The 17,910-nt window shown below is 50.9% G+C and overlaps 1 protein-coding gene across 2 annotated transcripts in view; it reads left to right on the top strand.

Annotated features, from left to right (window-relative positions):
- The window catches only part of Dnai1 (dynein axonemal intermediate chain 1), a 68,557-nt gene that overhangs the window by 48,833 nt on the left and 1,814 nt on the right, over window positions 1-17,910 (top strand). For both annotated transcript variants that reach the window (XM_075967459.1, XM_075967460.1), the window contains exons 13-19: window positions 6,944-7,191; window positions 11,235-11,324; window positions 11,432-11,519; window positions 12,145-12,224; window positions 13,781-13,929; window positions 14,030-14,129; window positions 16,517-16,702. In XM_075967459.1, coding sequence (XP_075823574.1) covers window positions 6,944-7,191; window positions 11,235-11,324; window positions 11,432-11,519; window positions 12,145-12,224; window positions 13,781-13,929; window positions 14,030-14,129; window positions 16,517-16,702 — 941 coding nt within the window. The remainder of the gene's footprint in view (window positions 1-6,943; window positions 7,192-11,234; window positions 11,325-11,431; window positions 11,520-12,144; window positions 12,225-13,780; window positions 13,930-14,029; window positions 14,130-16,516; window positions 16,703-17,910) is intronic.

Below are 17,910 nucleotides of genomic sequence, written 5' to 3'. Positions count from 1 at the left end.
CCACCCCTGAGAGAGAGAGACAGAGACAGAGAGACAGAGAGGGAGAGAGACACACACAGAGAGAAACAGAGAAACAGAGAGACAGAGAAGTATAAACTGTAATACTGTTTTCCCACTATGTAAATCTGCCTTCCCGCTATGGCTTCTGGTACCAGCATGCTCGGCTACTCAAAGCGCATAGTCAGGGATGCCCCATAGTTCAGGCTCCATGTCACAAGCTCAAGGGAGAAAGAGGTTGTCAGCAGGTGAGTGGGGGTGAGGAATACTGGAAGATAAAAGAAAGTCAATTCAGGAAAAGATGGTCTTGGACAGCGGGATGGACTGTGCCAGCATGTGCTACCGAAGGGGTCCAGTCCAGCTCCTTAGCCCGTGCAGGGAAACAGAGACTCCTCAGGGTCTGCCAGGTGGGGTGGCCTAACAGATTCTCTCTGTGGTCCTGAGACCATCCTACAGGAGATGGGGAAGGAAGCTTCCCAGCAGGTCCCACACTGGAAGGGCAAAGGAGCCAGCTGTCCTCCTGCCCAGCCTTTCTCTGGGGCAGTGCCTCAGAGGCCAACGGCAGTCCTCGGTTCCGAACACTCAACTCACTGCTGCTCTGTCCCTTGAACTTGCCCAGGCCAGAGATTTACTCGTAAGGATTTAAATCTTTCCCGGTCATTCATTTGTCAGCCTCACTAATTAAGCAGTGTTAATTTCATTTACTGAAAATGGAAATTCATCCACCTCATTTCTCCCTGTTCATCCTCCGCACACAGAATCCATCACTCCTTAGCTGCAGGCTGCGTAAAATTTACAGGACTAATTATGTTGTCAGGTCTCTTTGTAAATACAGTCCATAAAGGCCACTATGCTTGCCGGGTTGCAGTGCAAGGGCATTTCGTTGTTAGTTTAATTACTGGTTAGTTATTTAGGTTCTCAAATGTTTGCCTCATTTTCCCTAAATCAAATTAAATGTCCCAATTGATGTATTCTGTCTCCAAGGCCTTGCTCTTACTTCCCACACTGTTTAAATACAACTCCCTATCTGACAAGGATGCCTAGGAAAAGTCCCATTGCCTGAGAGCCTGAGCCCCGCCTGAGTCCAGTGCCTCTGGCCATGCTGAGGTTCGGAGCTCTCCTGGATTCAAGACGCTTTTCCATGGCAGCCTTGGGCCGGTCCTCTGCCTATGGAAATTGTGGAAATCCCAACACAAGGGGGCATTTCTGTTCCCAGAGTCCAAGGTGGCAGGGGGTGGGGTGGGGGTAGGGATGGAGAGCATTTCACTGCTGGTATCAGAGGCCGAGGACCCTGCAGCTATCCATCTGATGTCTGTGTCACCCAGAAAGAAGTGTCGTTGCTCTGACTTCTAAAATTAGCGTTTGGTCCACCCTTCCCCAAACGCCTCTGATGTTTGGTTCCTGTTGCTGCAGCAGCAAGTGACTAAACACAATGGCTTAAGTAACACATTTCTTCTGAGTCCTGGAGGCTGGGACCTCAAGGTGGATTCCACTGAGTTAAAATCAGGTGTCAGCAGGGTTGTGTTCCCTCTGGAGGCCCCCCCAGGGAGACCTGTTCCTTCTTCTGTTTCCAGCTTCTAGTGGCTGCCTGCATTCCATGGCTTGTGGCCCTCTTCCAGCCACAACAGCATCACCCTGACATCGGCTTCTGCCGTCATGTCGGATTCTCTGACTCGCTTGCCTCCTTCTTTCCCTTATAAGAACTCTTACGATTACATCAAATCCACACGGGTAATCCAAGATAATCTCCCCATCTCAAAGTCTTTAACTTAATCACATCTGCGAAGTCCCTTTTGCCATACAAAGTGACATATTTATAGGCTCTAGGGATTAGGATGTGGACATTTGTGGGGGGGGGCATTATTCTGCCTACTCCACACCCCCTCCAAGTGCCTCTTGCATGACTTAATAAGGGAGTCATCAGACAGCTGCTGCCTTGGAACCAGTCCTAGGCTGGCCTCGTTTAGGATGCCACAGTACGAGAAGGGGCCTGTCAGCCAAGACTGGCATGGTATCTTTGTCTCTGCAGTTGGCATTTACTTCCTACTGACCGCTGACCTGGTGTTAGCCTTGTGCCCCAACATGCCCTCCACTTGCCTTGCTCTCCTTGAGTCAGGATAGTTCTGCAACCAGAATGTTCTACAGTGCCCGCCCCTTGTAACCCAGCACTGCAGCAGATGGGGTGGCACTTGTGGGTCCGAGGCCCCAGTGATAGATGTGGTTTGAGAAGATGTTGATCTGTCCTGCTCATTGGAGATTGTTCTGCCAGGGCTCCAGGTGCAGAAGCTGATGACAGTCAGAGCTTTGGTCTGTGGTAGAATTAAGACATATACATGAGGCCAGGCCTAGTAACCTAGACATGTAATCCCAGCTACTCAGAAGGCTGAAGCAGGATGGCAAGTTTATGGCCTGCCTGGACTACAGAGTAAGTTCAAGGCCAGCCAGGGCAACTGGCTGAGATCCCTGTTTCAAAAGAAAAAGAAAAAAAAAACAAGAGAGCTAGGTTCAGTGGTATAGAACTTGCCTAGATTTGGTCCCCAGTAAGAGTAACTGTCTGTCTGTCTGTCTTTCTCTCCCTTCCTCCCTCCCGTTCCTGAGTTTTAGAAGAACTGTCACATAAGGCTCTGTCAATAGGGTTGAGTCTTGTGGATCATTGACAGGAGAGTCATGGTGACAATACAGTGGAGTGGGGTTAGCAGGAGACAATCCCAGTCACCAGAAAGAGCCAGATGTGTGCTGAGATGTGTTCCATTATTGACTTTAACCTTTTTCCATTCTTTATACCGATGGTGGAAACAGCACTTTCTCAGAAGCCAGAGCCCCAGTAGCTGAATGTTCTGGAAGGATTCCCAGAGAATATCAAGACTAGTAGACTCTCTCACTCCTAGACCTTTTCCCTCCCTCTGATCCACTTCTTGTTATACCCAGCCACACATAATTCCTGAAACCCTGTAGTCCAGAGGACTCTAGAATTTCTTCATTGGCCCCAAACTAGAGTCTTTGTCTTGTTATACAAAGCTGAGTGGCTCCCATCTAGGGTCACTGGAACTAGGAAATCTGTGGCGTCAAGAACAAAGTACCCCAGGGACAGAGATCCAAGGCTTCCATTCTCATTGGTACCTGATGCACTATATGATCCTAATGTCACCCTGGACTGCTGGCAACTTGGCTAGTGGTGTACTGGGAATATTGGGTGGCTGAGCAGTGACATCATCAGGCTTCTGGTGTTCTGGTTGGCGATATCATACTAAGAATTTTGGATGATTTGGCAATGATGACACCAGTCATTAGTAATGATGATGCTATATGAGGACCACTGGTGATTTGAGCAATAATGTTGACTTAATGGTTTCTAGATAAGATGATGATATCATGGGGTTGCTGGGGGTTGGAGCTGTGATGTCACACTGGGTATACATGTAAAGAGGAATCATGAGATCTCAGAGAGCCATTGGGGTCAAGAATGAGAAGTTCACGGTACAAGAGTCAAGAGGAAATCCCAGTCAGATGAGGTTTTTCTCAGCTTTCTTGATAGATTTTGACAAAAGGATCCTTGAGCTAAAATTCACAAAACACATACTCTAACCAGGAGTAGGAACTGTGCTCTGTATCAAGGAGGACTCCTTTTTTGGGGAGGGGGTTGGAGACAGGGTTTATCTGTGTAGCCCTTGCTGTAGACCAAGCTGGCCTTGAACTTACAGAGATCTCCCTGCCTCTGCCTTCTGAGTGCTAGGATTAAAAACATGTGCCACCACCACCCTGCAAGGAGGACTCCTTTACTTTCAAGTAACAGAGATGTCTAAAGCCAGGAGGAGATAGCACAACTGAATCCCAGCATGCCTGTGCCCACCACACTGTGTGATTGCTTGCTCCTTGTGTACCTTATTCATGAAACCTGCTTCCCTCTGGGCAGCCATTCCCTTTACTGTGCTTGTCTGCCCTGTGCCTTACACGTTGTCTAATCGAGAACCTGGAGATTTGTTTTGGCTTTGCCAAGAACCACCACTGTTGTAGCTGTCTCTGCCCCTTCCTCTGTCCTCTTCCATGTAAAGACCAAATTACCAGGCCTGGAGGGATGGCCCAGCAGGTAAAGGTGTTTGCCACCTAGCCTGACAAACTAAGCTTGATCCCTGGAACCAGAGTAGAAGGAGAGAAGTCACAGGTTGTCCTCTGCCTTCCACACACTTGCCATGCATGTAAGTGCCACACACATGCAAATAAATAATTAAAAATCACTTCAGAGACCAGATTAACAGAGAAAGGTAAGCCCAACTACTAAAAGGATACCATGTGACATGTGGCATTATGTGGTATTATGCATGCAAGTAGACCATTTTTCCCCTCTGAGACTCAGTTTTTCCATGTATAAAGTTAGGAGGCCACGATTCCTGCGTGTTGCAGTGGTTCAGGAAACAGGGCAGAATTGCCTTCCATTCAGCTACTGAGCAGCCCAGGGCTCCCTTTCCCCTTTTCCTGGCTTCACAGGTCATGAGCACTGTGCATGTCTACAGGAGCCGGGGCACCAGGAGTTTGTTCAGAGAAAGTAGCTCATCACCACGGCCTGTCAAGGGGCCAGGCTGTATGCTGCTCTTGGCCTCACCTGCCGTTTGTCCAGTCTCCCATTCTCCCTCTTACCTGTCCATGTCACACCCTTTGCCAGTCTTGGCTAGCATGGAGGACAGATGGGAATCAGAAGCCCCAGTGGCTCACCTCTGGCTGGTGGCCAGCTGGAGGGCCCAGCGATGAGCTGTCTTAGACCTTGCAGGGTGAACCAGGAGTGACGGAGTGGGAGGTAGGGAGAGGAAGGCGCTCAGGGTCTGTCTGATAGACATAGGGGCAAGGGTGACAGTCCTAGCCCTTCAAGAGTAGCAATGGCCTTGGCCAGATCTAGATCTTTTCCCTTGGAGAATAACCCTTGGGGACCACCTAGGAGCTCACAAAGGGAGGTACTGCCAGCTTCTCCCCACCAACTTCAAGGCAACCCCCTATTGTGACAGTGGCTTCAAGGTGTTATGGGGTATCTACCAGAGAAGACTGCTCAGAAATGGGTTTAAGCCAATAGAAACTCTTCCTTAGCTTGACTCCATTGGGTGCTCAGGGCCCAGTGTAGCACCAAGCCTTTTAAGCACAAAGGGGGAGCTTTTAAACACAAAAACCATGTCCTGGGTTGACACTCTTCAGTTAACAGGAACAGTTAGTCAGAAGTGAGACTACAGAAGCCAAAAAGCAAGTTAGTACATTTAGAGCCTTTCCCAGTATGGACTGTGATGGATTAGGTCTTTGTTTTCATTTTGGCAGGTGGTGCTGTCAATGTGCTAAGTTTTATGGCCTGCATGGCTCTTCCATCATGGCGTCAGTTGTTCTAAGATCTGGGTCTGTTATAAGGAGACCATGAGGACCCAAGTTTGCTTCTCCTAAGACAGAAACATTTTCCTTCCTGTACCACCTCCTCCATGGCTCAGGCTGAACCCTAGAAGCCTTCGCTGTCAGTGTGGCTCCTCCTCGCATGCATGGCCTGCAAGGGGTCCAGAGGGGGCTCCTGAGCAGAGCCTCAGAACAGCAAAGGAAGGTGGGCTTTTCCATAGGCCGGGCCTTTGCGGAATCTCTGGGGTGGCAACACCTGGAATATAGACGATAATAGCCGAGGTCATGTGAGCCCAGGGACTATGTGGGATGCCTTAGCAATAAGACAGAAAGACATGACTAACCCAAACTCCTCAAGTTGCCCGCAAGATAACAATTTCCTATCTCTCCCACACCACTGTACACCTCAGGACTGGCTACTTAGCAGCTCATGGCCAGGCTCTGTAGTCGTCAGGCTAGAGGAGAAAGCCTGGGGACAGGGAGAGTGCAAAGGTCAAAGGCTGCCTGGGGTAGGAGGTGCAAGATGGAGAGCCATACTGGACTGTCTTCTACCTTCCCAGCTCTGGCTCCCTCAGCTTGGGAAGGCTGGGAGGTCTGGATGCGAGGGCTGGGTCTGTGTGCTAGTTGCCTATCAGGAGAGTCAGGAGATGATGTGCAGGAGAGGATGTAGGGCGGGTAGGAAAGAGGACCTCCTCTGAGTGCTCCATCACTGATTACCAAGATCTGCATCTGAGCCGAGTGGGCCTTTGGACCTTGACCTGTTTGGCTGGAGACTTCCAGATATTGGAGGTCTCTTAGAGCTCTTGGGAGCTGTGTGGTAAGATTATGAGGAAATGCTTCCAGGTGACTGCCATGGGCTGACCGCAGACAGCAGCAGGCCTTTGTTGCTCTGTCCTGCATGCTGAGCTGCAGACTGAAGCCTGGGCTTTGTGTGCTCCTCCTCCTGTTCCTTTTTCCTTCCTTTCTCCTCTCCCCTTCTTCCTCCCTCTCCTTGCTCTTCCTCCCCCATCCTCTATTTCTCCTATATCCCCCTCATCTTTCTCCTTCTTTGTCCTTTCTTTTTTCTTCTTCTTTAATTTTTGAGGCAGGGTCTGAACTAAGTTTCCCAGGCTGACCTTGAACCTGCACTCCTCCTGCCCCAGTCCCTAAGTGATGGGATCACAGGCCTACATCACCATGCCTGGTTAGACAATAGCACAGTAGTTCAAGCTGTTCCTATCCTTGACTGGAGATTTGTGAGGAACATGTGCTTGCCCCTAACCTGGGTATCCAAACCCCTGCTGAGGGAACTCTGCCTCCCCAAATCCACTCACATTCTTCAAACAGCGACAGTCTGAGCTTGCACCCCCGTTCTGTACCCTAGAGAGACTAGAGAGTGACTATTGGTGATTGGCCCGGTCACCTTTACCAGGGCCAAGTTCACACTTCCATGTCATAGTCATAGAATGAAGGCCAGAGGTATCCCATCTCTCTCATAGGCACAGCCAGGTCGGGCCTACTCATCTGGTGGGGCGCCCGCCTGGGGGCTCCCCTGGTAGAACGGACCGACCTTCATCTGTAGTGTCTCATCTTCCCTGGGCAGATGACTTCATGAAACAGAGCCGGGGCATGCTGCTGCTCTACAGCATGAAGAACCCTAGCTTCCCGGAGTACATCTTCAGCAGTGAGAGTGGCATCATGTGTCTGGACATGCACGTAGACCACCCCTACCTGGTGGTCGTGGGCTACTATGATGGCAATGTGGCCATTTACAACCTCAAGAAACCTCATTCACAGCCCTGCTTCCGCAGCACCTCCAAGTCGGGCAAGCACACGGACCCCGTATGGCAGGTCAGACTGGGACCCGGTGGGAAGAGCATGTGGGCTTAGGAGCCATGAACAAGGGTCTTTGGGGAGGAGACAACCACAAGCAAGGGTCTGGGGAAGACAGGTATCTGGCCCAGGAGCTGGATGTGAGAGGGGACAGAGAGGGGCAAAGGTGAGACTCAGGAGTCCAAAGTTTTCTTTTAAAACTGGTGTCTATGGGAGGCGCCGTTAATCCCAGCACCTGGGAGACAGAGGCAGGGAGATCTCTGGGTTTGAGGCCAGAACTGACCCAGACCAAGCAGTCTGTTCCTATCCTGCCATGCTCTCTAAATCAAATAGCAGTGTGGGAGTAGTCCCAGAACACCCAGTTTATCTAGACAGGATGGTCTGCTCTCCTCTGTCCTGCCAGGAAAACAGGGCAGCTACCTTTGCAAAATCCAGGGTCAGGCTACAGTCACGGCCTGTAACGTGGACCCATTTGTCACTCATCTGTCCACTTCCTGTTTCCTTCTTTTTCGCTCACGGCCTCCATCATTCATCCATTCATTAACTCTTCCCTGTTTGCTCCTTGGTTGCTGAGGATGCTTAAGGGTCTCTGGAGTTCTTGGACTGGATATCTCTGGATAACCGCAGTCTGACCAGGGCGGGGCAGACTTCTCAGTGCTCGGTAAGCGTGCACAGAGGGAACAGAGGGAATGCTGTCCTCAGTGGGCACCAAAGGCAGGAGGCCAGGCAGATCTTTCTAGGGGACCTAACCTCTGATCTGGATTTTTATTTTATTTTTTGAGACAGGGTTTCTCTGTGTGGTTCTGGCTGTCTTGGAACTCACTGTGTAGACCAACTTGTCCTTGAACTTATAGAGATCCTCCTGCCTCTGCCTCTGCCTCTGCCTCTGCCTCTGCCTCTGCCTCTGCCTCTGCCTCTGCCTCTGCCTCTGGAATGCTGGGATCAAAGGTGTCGGCCACCACACCTGACTCCTGATCTGGATCGAAAGGACATCACTGTGACAAAAGGAACCAATAATAAAGGGCTTCGAGTACAGTAGTCCACTGGGAAACAGTGCGTCATTCAGAGCATGCGCAGGACCAGAGCATGCGCAGGAAGAGGGACGGTCTGCACCCAGCAGGCACCCAGCTGGGAGTGTGCTTAGCTTGGGCATCACAGATCAGCAGTTTCAAATGTAAGGTTAATACAAAAGTACAGTGTATCAAAAAAAGATGAGAGCGGACCGGCTCTGATAAAACCAGGGCCTTGCTTACTTAAGGGTCCCCTGTTGTCATTTTCTGCTGCCTCCTACGGTACTTCCCAGGGGTCCTAAGACATCCTAGGAGCACAGTTTGACAATCACACCCGATCATCAGAGGACCGGGTGGAGATGTAACAGTCACCACAGTGCTTTGGAAAGGCTTTCTGGCTGCAGCATGGGGTCTGAAGGCTGGAAGAGCGCAGAGTTCGTGGAGATGGAGATGCGGACATAGGATTGGAAGCTGTTGGGGCAGGGGCATCAATAGAAGGAGCTGTTTAACTATGCGGAAAGGGAAGAATTGTATTGCTCGGGTTTGGGGTGCCCAATAGGGCATCAGTAGATGTGGGAAACGACAGAGAGGAACTTGTGTGACCAGAGGTTAATAAAGAAGGCAGAGGGAAAACTCCAGGAAGTGTGCTATTAAGAGCCAGGCTGGTTGAATGAGATACCCAAGAGCTAAGAACCAGGTCCTTAAAGGGACTGTGCCGTGTGTCTGGACACGAGAGACTTCGTTAAGGACTTCAGTTAACAGTCTGGGGCATTCGGACCTGTTGTCTTTGGAAGCCACAGGAGGCTGCAGAGCCCGGGTTTTCAGACTGTGCTCATGTCTGTCCTATATAGCACAGGCTCCTTCCCCAGGCGGCCCCTGGGTGTCTGAGTCCTGATCAAACCCTACTGTGAAGCCTTAACTAGCAACCACTCTGTACTGTACAGTTCTAGAAAAGGAACAGGAAGAAAGTATGAGCAGAGGCTGGTCCCATGCTCAGTCGTGATCAGGTAAGGGGAAAAAGAAGAATTCAGGGCAGTGTTCCCATGCTGGTCCCTGGGGTCTCACTGATCCTCTGGACCCTGTTGGTAACCCTTTCCTCTCAGCTTTATTCCTTCTCTCTCACCTCCACTCTAGGAAAATGTGTGTGATCTGCACACACACACACACTCACACGCACGTTCACACAGGCACACAATGCACACACTCAAACGCGCACACACGTGCACACGCGCACAAGACACACATGCACACGCATACTCATGCACACACTCACATGCACACAGGCACACACACTCACATGCTCACACACATGCACACACACACGCTCACACACATGCACACACACATACACGTGCACAAGTGCACAAGGCACACATGCACATGCATACGCACACACGTGCACACATGCACACGCACACAGACACACACACTCACACACGTGCACACACACTCACATACACACACGTGCACAAGGCACACATATACATGCATACACACACGTGCACACGCGCACAAGACACACATGCACACACATACTCACGCACACACTCACATGCTCACACACATGCACACACACGCTCACACACTCACATACACACACGTGCACACATGCACATGCACACAGACACACACATGCTCACACACACGCACGCGCAGCCACACACATGCACACTGGGTATGAGGCTGCTAAGTGGGGTGTGAAATACAATTTCCATGAGTGCTAGCGTCTGCTCATTAAACACTTCCCTTTGCAGCTCCCCTGCGCCTCTTACAGCCTGGCCTTTGACACTGTTGTCCCCTCCCCCCTTTAAAGGGACCATGTTTGCACAGAAGGGGAAGTGGTCTCAAGATCCATCCGTATTGTGCCTTACAGCCTCCCAGTGAAAGCACAAAAGAACCCGCTACCCAGACAGGCCCAGGCAGGACTCAGCCTTGCCTCCTGCAGCAGCTCCAATCTGATTCACCAGGCCTAGGGGCTGGATGGAGAAAGACAACCCCCCCCCCCCCAACAGCCATGGTGACAGCTGCGGTTGCAGGCAACAGCAGTTACAGGCAACAGGCCTAGGTTCTTGGCCTCCCTCTCTGGACCTCAGCTTGTGACAGAGGGAGGGGACTGGACAGGGGTCCCAGCATGGGGGGTCTGAAGGGAGTCAGAGGCTGGAAAGCTCTGGGCACCCAGCCCCACCCCGGCTTTCTGGGACTTGGCTTGGCCAAGCCTCCACATCTGGCAGTAGAAACTTGAGCCTCAAGCGTGTCATCTTCATAAGACAACAGCTCTGTCTCCAAAACACTTTCCCATATGTTTGCTTCCAGCCCTGAGAAGACGGGTGGGGCAGGGTAATTAACCCGGATTTGCAGATGGAGAAATGCAGCTCAAATCTGGGATTTGGGAGCAAGATTCTGGGAGCAGGAGCTGGTGTCGGATTGAAGGTGGGAACAAAGGGGACTCTCTCAAGGAAAAGGTCAAGCCTAGAAGAGGGAACCGACTCCTTCCCTCAGTCATGGAGCAGGGAACAGGCCCTGGTTTGCAGCCCTCCTTCCTAGGATGATGGTGGTAGTGAGGATACTAACTAGCTAGAGACTTTGTTTGTTTTTGAGACAGGATCTTGCTCTTTATCCCAGGCTGGTCTAGAACTCATGATCTTCCTGTCTTCTGAATGCTGGGAGTCAATTCACACAGATACCATGAAACTGAAGGTTTGGCCCCATTAGCTAGTAGTTTTTGAACATTTACTATATCCAATGTTCTGAAGATTTTACATACAAAAGATATTTTTACTTCTCACTTGTTATCATGACTTCCATTTTATAAGTGAAACACTAGTTGTGGGGCTCTGACTTTTCCAGGCCATGGCTGTGTGGGGAGATTAAACCAAGATCCAGGACTTCCCACAACCATACTGCTCAAACCACTACTACCCAGAGCGCATCTTAGGCAAAGCTCTGGCTGATACTGCGGAGATTGAGAGGTCTCATCATACAGTTCTGGAAAATGGGCCCTAACTCAACTCTCTAACAGAATTCCAAAACTTGTGGCTTGTGATGCTTCAGGTCAAATGGCAGAAGGACGACATGGACAACAACCTTAACTTCTTCTCTGTGTCATCTGATGGCAGGATTGTGTCATGGACCCTCGTAAAGGTGCCTGTTTCCCAGAAAGGGTCATGGAGGGGGAGGTGGGAGGAGCTAATGGCAGAGCTCCTGAGCCAACCCACCCCTCACCTCTCCCCATCCCTCTCTGACTATAGAGCGAGCTGGTTCATATAGATGTCATCAAGCTGAAGGTGGAGGGCAGTACTACTGAAATCCCCGAGGGGCTGCAGCTGCACACTGTAGGTAGGAGCCCCAGCCCTCACCCCTCCAGCAGGACAAGACCACTGACCCTCAGCACCTCAGGATCGGTGACAGTGGCCATTTACTTTCCCAACGCTCTCTCCTCATTTGTACTGGAGCCTAGAGTGGAGGAGCCCAAGGAGCCCAAAGAGCCCAATCTCATGGGCGGAGCCCTTGAGCACCCGGCACACACCCCTATTCAGGCAGGTCCTTTCCCGCGAGCAGACCCCGCCCCCGTTTATGCAGATCAGGTGCTGCTCTGCAGAGCCATCCCCGCTTAAGCAGATCTAAGCCCTGTTTACCCAGATCCCGGCCCTGTTTACTCAATTCCTACCCTGTTTATGCAGACTCCATCCCTGTTTGCACAGACCATGTCCCTGTTTGCAGACCCCCATCCCTGTTTACCATGACCCTGACCCTGTTTAACTCAATTCCTGCCTTGTTTACCCAGGCCCCCATTCTTGTCTGTAGAGTCCTAAAGGCCTAGGGCAAGCAACCCGCAGTCCAGTTTCTGCCTTCCTGGCCTGAGCCCAGTCCTCACAGCGGCCCAGTTCTATCTGTCCTACACTGAGCTGGGTGGGAGGTTCTCTCTGTGAACCAGGCTAAGTCTGTCCCCTACTCTTCCAAGGTTGTGGCACTGCCTTTGACTTCCACAAAGAGATCGACTACATGTTCCTGGTGGGCACAGAGGAGGGGAAAATCTACAAGGTGAGGCAGCATGCCCCATCAGCTCCTCACAGGGGCCTCCAGACCTAGGGCGGGTATAGAACACAACAAATCTTGTGCTGACACCATCTAGTGTTCACTGCTCTGAAGCCTTTGGGGGGGGAGAAAAAGGCATTTCTTTTTTAAATGTTTTTAATTGTTACTTATTTGTGTGTGTGTGTGTGTGTGTTATGTGTATGTGCACATTCATGTCACACTGAGCATAGGTGGTCACAGGATAATTCTGTGGAGTTGGTGGGGCTCTAACTCCAGTCTTCAGGCTTAATGCAAGCACTTTTAGCCACTGAGTTGTCCTGCAAGCTCTTTTTTGTTTGTTTGTTTTAACATTTATTTATTTGGTGGTGACCTACATGCGTGCCGCGTACATAGATGGAGGTCAGCAGACAGCTTGTAGTCTTCCTGGGGTTGAACTCAGGTCATCGGGCTTAGCAGCAAGCACTTTACCTGCAGAGCCCTCTCACCAGCTGAACAATGCTTGTCTTGGTCCACTCGGGTGGCAGGAAGAGGGGCTACAATCAGGAAAGGTGATGGAGAATCTAGAGAGCAACTTGAGTCCATCTCTTCCCTTCTCTCCTAAGAGGCAGATATGAGAGTAGGGGCTTGGGGGAGCTAGAACATTCTGGGCAGACTTCCTGGAGGAGATCTGAACTCAGCTGGGCTTTGAAGGCCAGGTATCAAACAGATTCATCTCTGAGTATGAGGGGCAGAGCTGCCAGCAGGACACAACCTCACAGCCGGTGTTCTGCCGTGTCTCAGTGTTAGTAGGTGAACATCCCTCTGAACCTCCATCGTCCAGAAATAGCTTTGCTGTGAGCTTTTCTTAGGCTCAGAGACTCAGAATGTTAATTACAGACAGCCTCCCGGGAGCCCCAGAGGCCCAGCCCGAGTTGGTCTGAATGCAAAAGAGGTCCCCACCCCCTCTCCACTTCTCCCAGTGGCTGCGAGAGAGAGAGAGAGAGAGAGAGAGAGAGAGAGAGAGAGAGAGAGAGAGAGAGAGAGAGAGAGAGAGAGAGAGGCAGGGGAAGGAAAGACTAGTCACTGTGTCTCCTGGAGGGAGGGAGAGAGGCTTGCTGGCCAGGACAAACACTGAACGGGAAATCAGGGGATCTGAGTCCGCTCCTGGCTCCACACCTGCTCTTGCCTGTACAAGGTGGGGTGATGCTCACTGTGGCATGGATGATGTCTGAGCTGCGGGGAATCCAAGGCTGTGTCCACCAAGGCGCTCGCCTGGACAAAAGATTAGGCTGTGTCCCATCCTTGCCCAAGGTGTGAGACCCATTTTGCCTTGAACAGAGAGGAAAGTCGCTTTCTTACTCAGTCACCTGCCTTCACCCTCCAGGAGGGCTCCATGCCCAGCCTGAACCCCAGTCCTTAAGTGCTTTGGGAATTCGGGAGTTTGGGAGGTGATGCAGATGGATGATGGACAGCCGGGCTCAGGTGCTGATCCTCTAGGGCTCCTAGGGAAAAAGGTTACAGCTGGCTTTGCTCTCACCGTTGAGCCCAGCTTTCCTGAATCATCCATCCCCTACCCTCCATAGTGCTCTAAGTCCTACTCCAGCCAATTCTTGGACACCTATGATGCTCACAACATGGCAGTGGACGCTGTGATATGGAACCCATACCACACCAAGGTCTTTATGTCCTGCAGCTCTGACTGGACAGTGAAGATCTGGGACCACACCATCAAGTGAGAGGCCTGCCTCGGCCCTGCCCAGCCCCAGGGCCTCCCCTCAGCTCTGGCACTACGAACCCTCTGAGTTATGGGCTTGACCTTTTTGCCACTGCAGGACCCCCATGTTCATTTATGATCTGAACTCAGCTGTGGGTGACGTGGCCTGGGCACCATATTCTTCCACTGTGTTTGCTGCGGTCACCACTGATGGGAAGGTGAGTAGTTCTTCCTCACCCTGCAGAGCCACCATGGAGACCCAGAGGTGTCTCAGGCTCTCTAGAGAGCCTGCCACATGCTACCCCAGGTCAGTAGGGGACCATGGGACATAGAACTGTGTATTTTAAAGGGCAGGCTATGCAGGGAGGTGTGGAGGAATCCTTCATCACAGGGGGCCTTAAGGAAGGACCTTGGGGAGCAAGCCCTCTGGAAAGCTGAGATGCCATCCAGAAGTTGTCTTCCTTGAGGTCCCGTGAGGGAGTTAGATGATGCCTAACCTCTGGGCCAGTCGCTGGTCTGTAAGGTAGTAACCCCACCCTCATCTCCAGAAGTGCCCAAGCTGGTCTGAGGAGCTTGAGTAGAGTGTGACAGACACTCGGAAGCCACCTTGGTGGGGGACCTTCTTAGGTGCAGGCTTGTTTTCTTTATGGAATTTGACAGAACCTGACGAGCACCTGCACCCAAGGAAAGAATCTAGCAATTAAGGTATCGCCCTCATGTCAATCAGCGCCCATGAACATGTTACTAAGGGCCAGCACGATGCTCCGTTCCAGGCTAGGATCTGACAGTTCAGGCACCCGCTTTTATGAGCTCACGTTATAGTAAAGAGGAAGACCGAAAACAGGCACCATGTTCTCACCGTGTTAGAGCCGAGGACCAAAAGAGAGTGGTGCATGGATGCAAATGTTTATATCAGCGTTATTCATAATGGCCAAACAACGAAAGAAGCCAGTGTCCATCAAGTCATGAATAGCAAGCAAGGCAATGTCTATGCAAAAGGATCGTATTCAGCAGACAAGGAACATATGATAACATAGATGGGCATGAAAAGCTTACGCTAAGTCAAACAGGCCAGACACAAAAGAACAAATACATGGTATGTCCAAAATAGATTTGCCCTGTATGCCTCATCTCAAGAGATGGGTCTCTAGAGATGCAGAGTGGATTTGTGTTTGCCTCAGAGGGGTTGAGAAAAATGGGGAGTTAATGAGTACAAAGTTTGCCTTGTGGGTGAAGAACACACTCTAAAATTGCTTATGATAATGGCTTGATAAGTGGGTATGCCTAAAACCAAGAAGCATATACTTTAGGTAGGTTAAATGGATGAGACTTATAGAATATGAATTATTATTTCAATAAAGCTGTTATATCGAACAGAGAAAGCCAGGCTTGGTACTTCATGCCTCTGCCTATAATTCCAGCATGCAGAAAGTAGAAGCCAGAGATCAAAAGTTTGAAGCCGGTCTGCATGACGTAGTAAGTGCCAGCAGGCCAGCTATAGAGTAGGGCCCTGGGGTGGCAGTGGGAGCCAGGTAGTTTCTTAGAAAAGGCTTCTTTGGTGAGGCGAAACTCATACTGGAAGCTGAATGGCAAGTACTAGTCTTGAACCTTTATTTATTTGGAGGCGGCGTCTCTCTATTATGTAGTTCTGCCTGTCCTCTTATGTAGACCAGGCTGACCTCCAACTCACAGAGGTCCACCTGTCTCTGCCTCCTGAGTGCTGGGATTAAAGGCGTGTGTCACCATGCCCTCCCCATAGGAGCAGCATTCTGAAGATGAGGCGGGGAAGCTGTGCACACTGAGGCTCCAGGGAGACTGGGAGAAATTGTTTTAAAGGGAAGTCAGGGTACTGCATGGAGCACAGACTGTAGCTGGGCAAGAGCAGAAGCAGGGGCACTGTGAGCTGTCACAGCAGGGGCTGATAGCGATTCGGACTCCCGGTGAGCCAAAGATAATATCAAACATTACTGGGCACTTAGGCATCAAAGTCAGAGCACTCCGTATTTATTAGCTGGGATAAACCCTGGGCTCTGTCACTTACAAGCAAGTTAGCCTCCAATAGCTTCCAAATCCTCATTTATAAAATCGGGATAGTAACAGAACCGCCATATGGAATGGTTGTGAGGGGTATAATTAGATGATCCAACCTTGGAACACTCCTGCCCAGAGCCTGAAACATGGTAAGTTTATTAGACTGGATAAATGGTAGCTGCCATTACTGGTTCGTTTTACAAAGCTTCGGGTTTCTTTGTGGTATTTTTATACATACATGACATTATAGTTTGTCCCATCTTCTTCCCTCACTGTCCTCTCCATCCCTCTGACTCCCCCTTACCTGCTCCCTTTGTCCCCTCTAACAGCCTCCCCTCTGCTTTCATGCCACCTGCCCCCCCATAGCTGCTATTAATATTTAGTCTGCATAGACTTAAGGTTTCTAATCTTTTTCATCCTCGCTCCCTCATCATGGGAAGAAAGGTAACTGACATGAAGCCCCACCCCCACCCCACCGCTGTCTCCAACTCAGCCTGCTGTGGGGTTCCCAGAAAGCCCAAGGTGGGAGACCAGGACCTCCTTTACGTGACTGGTGACACTAACCTCTCTGCAGGCCCATGTGTTTGACTTAGCTGTCAACAAGTACGAGGCCATCTGCAACCAGCCCGTGGTGGCCAAGAAGAAGAACAAGATCACCCACGTGCAGTTCAATCCCATCCACCCCATCATAATCGTGGGTGATGACCGTGGGCACATCACCTGTCTCAAGCTCTCTCCTAACTTGCGAAAGATGCCGAAGGTATGGGCTCTGGGAGTCTGGCTGCCATCAAGAGATAGGGGGTGATAGGGAGGATCAGAGGCCACCCCAAGTTTCTGGAACGAAGGCTTCAAGGTAAGGATAGTGCCACTGCTTGAATGGAGAGGCTGGGGAAAGGTTTTGTGAAGTAAGAAATCAGTTTGACCTGCTGCGTGTGAATTTCCTGGAGGGTTGGGAGGGGGTGATTTCCAAGGGGCAAGTGGGCTTGGAACATGGGGGAGGCAGGCATCATTGGCTTATTGGAAGTGCAGGATGTTGTGGGTATGACAGGTCACCAGGAGAGGGACTCAAGGCTTAGCTGAAGCATCATTGCTGGGCTTAGAGTTTCAGCTCCAGTGATCCCTGAACTGGGAGCCAGGAGTCTACCCAGGGAAGGAGGAAATGAGCCAGGAGCAGGGTAACTAGGTCAGCAGCGATGCAGGCCTCCTTCTGAGTTCTGGATTCTGTTTCTTGGGTCTTTAATGATGAGAAGACCCAGCCCAAGGACCCCAAATGTATGACACAAAGCCCAGAGCAATGACTTCAAATCTATACCTGAGCCCAAATTCAGATTTAAGGCTCAGGCCTCACAGTGCAGGCCTTAGAATCCAGAGCCTTGGGACCCAACAAAAAAATAAAACAGAACCCATTTGTATGTGAAAGCAGAAATGACTCTTTGCTCTCTGCCCAGCTTTGGGCCAGGGTCAGGGTCGGCCAAGTAGCCCTGACCATTGAACCTCCAGGGTATAATCTGAGGCATATACTGCAGTTTGGGGCAGGGTCTGGGGCTGTCTTGTTCAGCTACTGTCTTCTTCCCCAAGTGTTCCTACCCAGCCAGGCACTGTGCACCATCCTTTGGATACTGGCATAGACTATTCCCCACCATGGCCAGGGAGGCATGGGCTGGAAGTATGGACGCCCGTAATTGTAGCCAGCTGGGGGAGGGGGTGGACTTGGCTATAAATACTCAGAAGGCTGCTAAGCGCCTGCAGCTGTGGCCCGCAGGCTGCGGTGGGCTCTGGGGGTTGGGGGAAGTCAGGCATGGTCTAAATCTCTTTGCTGAGCCCAACTCCTTGGCCTCCAGAGGGAGAAAGGAGGCAGCAATGTTTGTGGAACAGATAAAATCTGTTCTTAATTTAATGAGGGGCAGGCTTAAGATGGCAGAGCTGGACAGCCCCCTGGGAGGATGATGGCCACCCTTTAGGAGAGGG

The sequence above is a fragment of the Microtus pennsylvanicus genome, chromosome 3 (assembly GCF_037038515.1).
Source record: "Microtus pennsylvanicus isolate mMicPen1 chromosome 3, mMicPen1.hap1, whole genome shotgun sequence".
NCBI lineage: Eukaryota > Metazoa > Chordata > Mammalia > Rodentia > Cricetidae > Microtus > Microtus pennsylvanicus.
The sequence above is the reverse complement of the archived record's forward strand: the minus strand, read 5'-3'. Positions and strand labels throughout refer to the sequence as shown.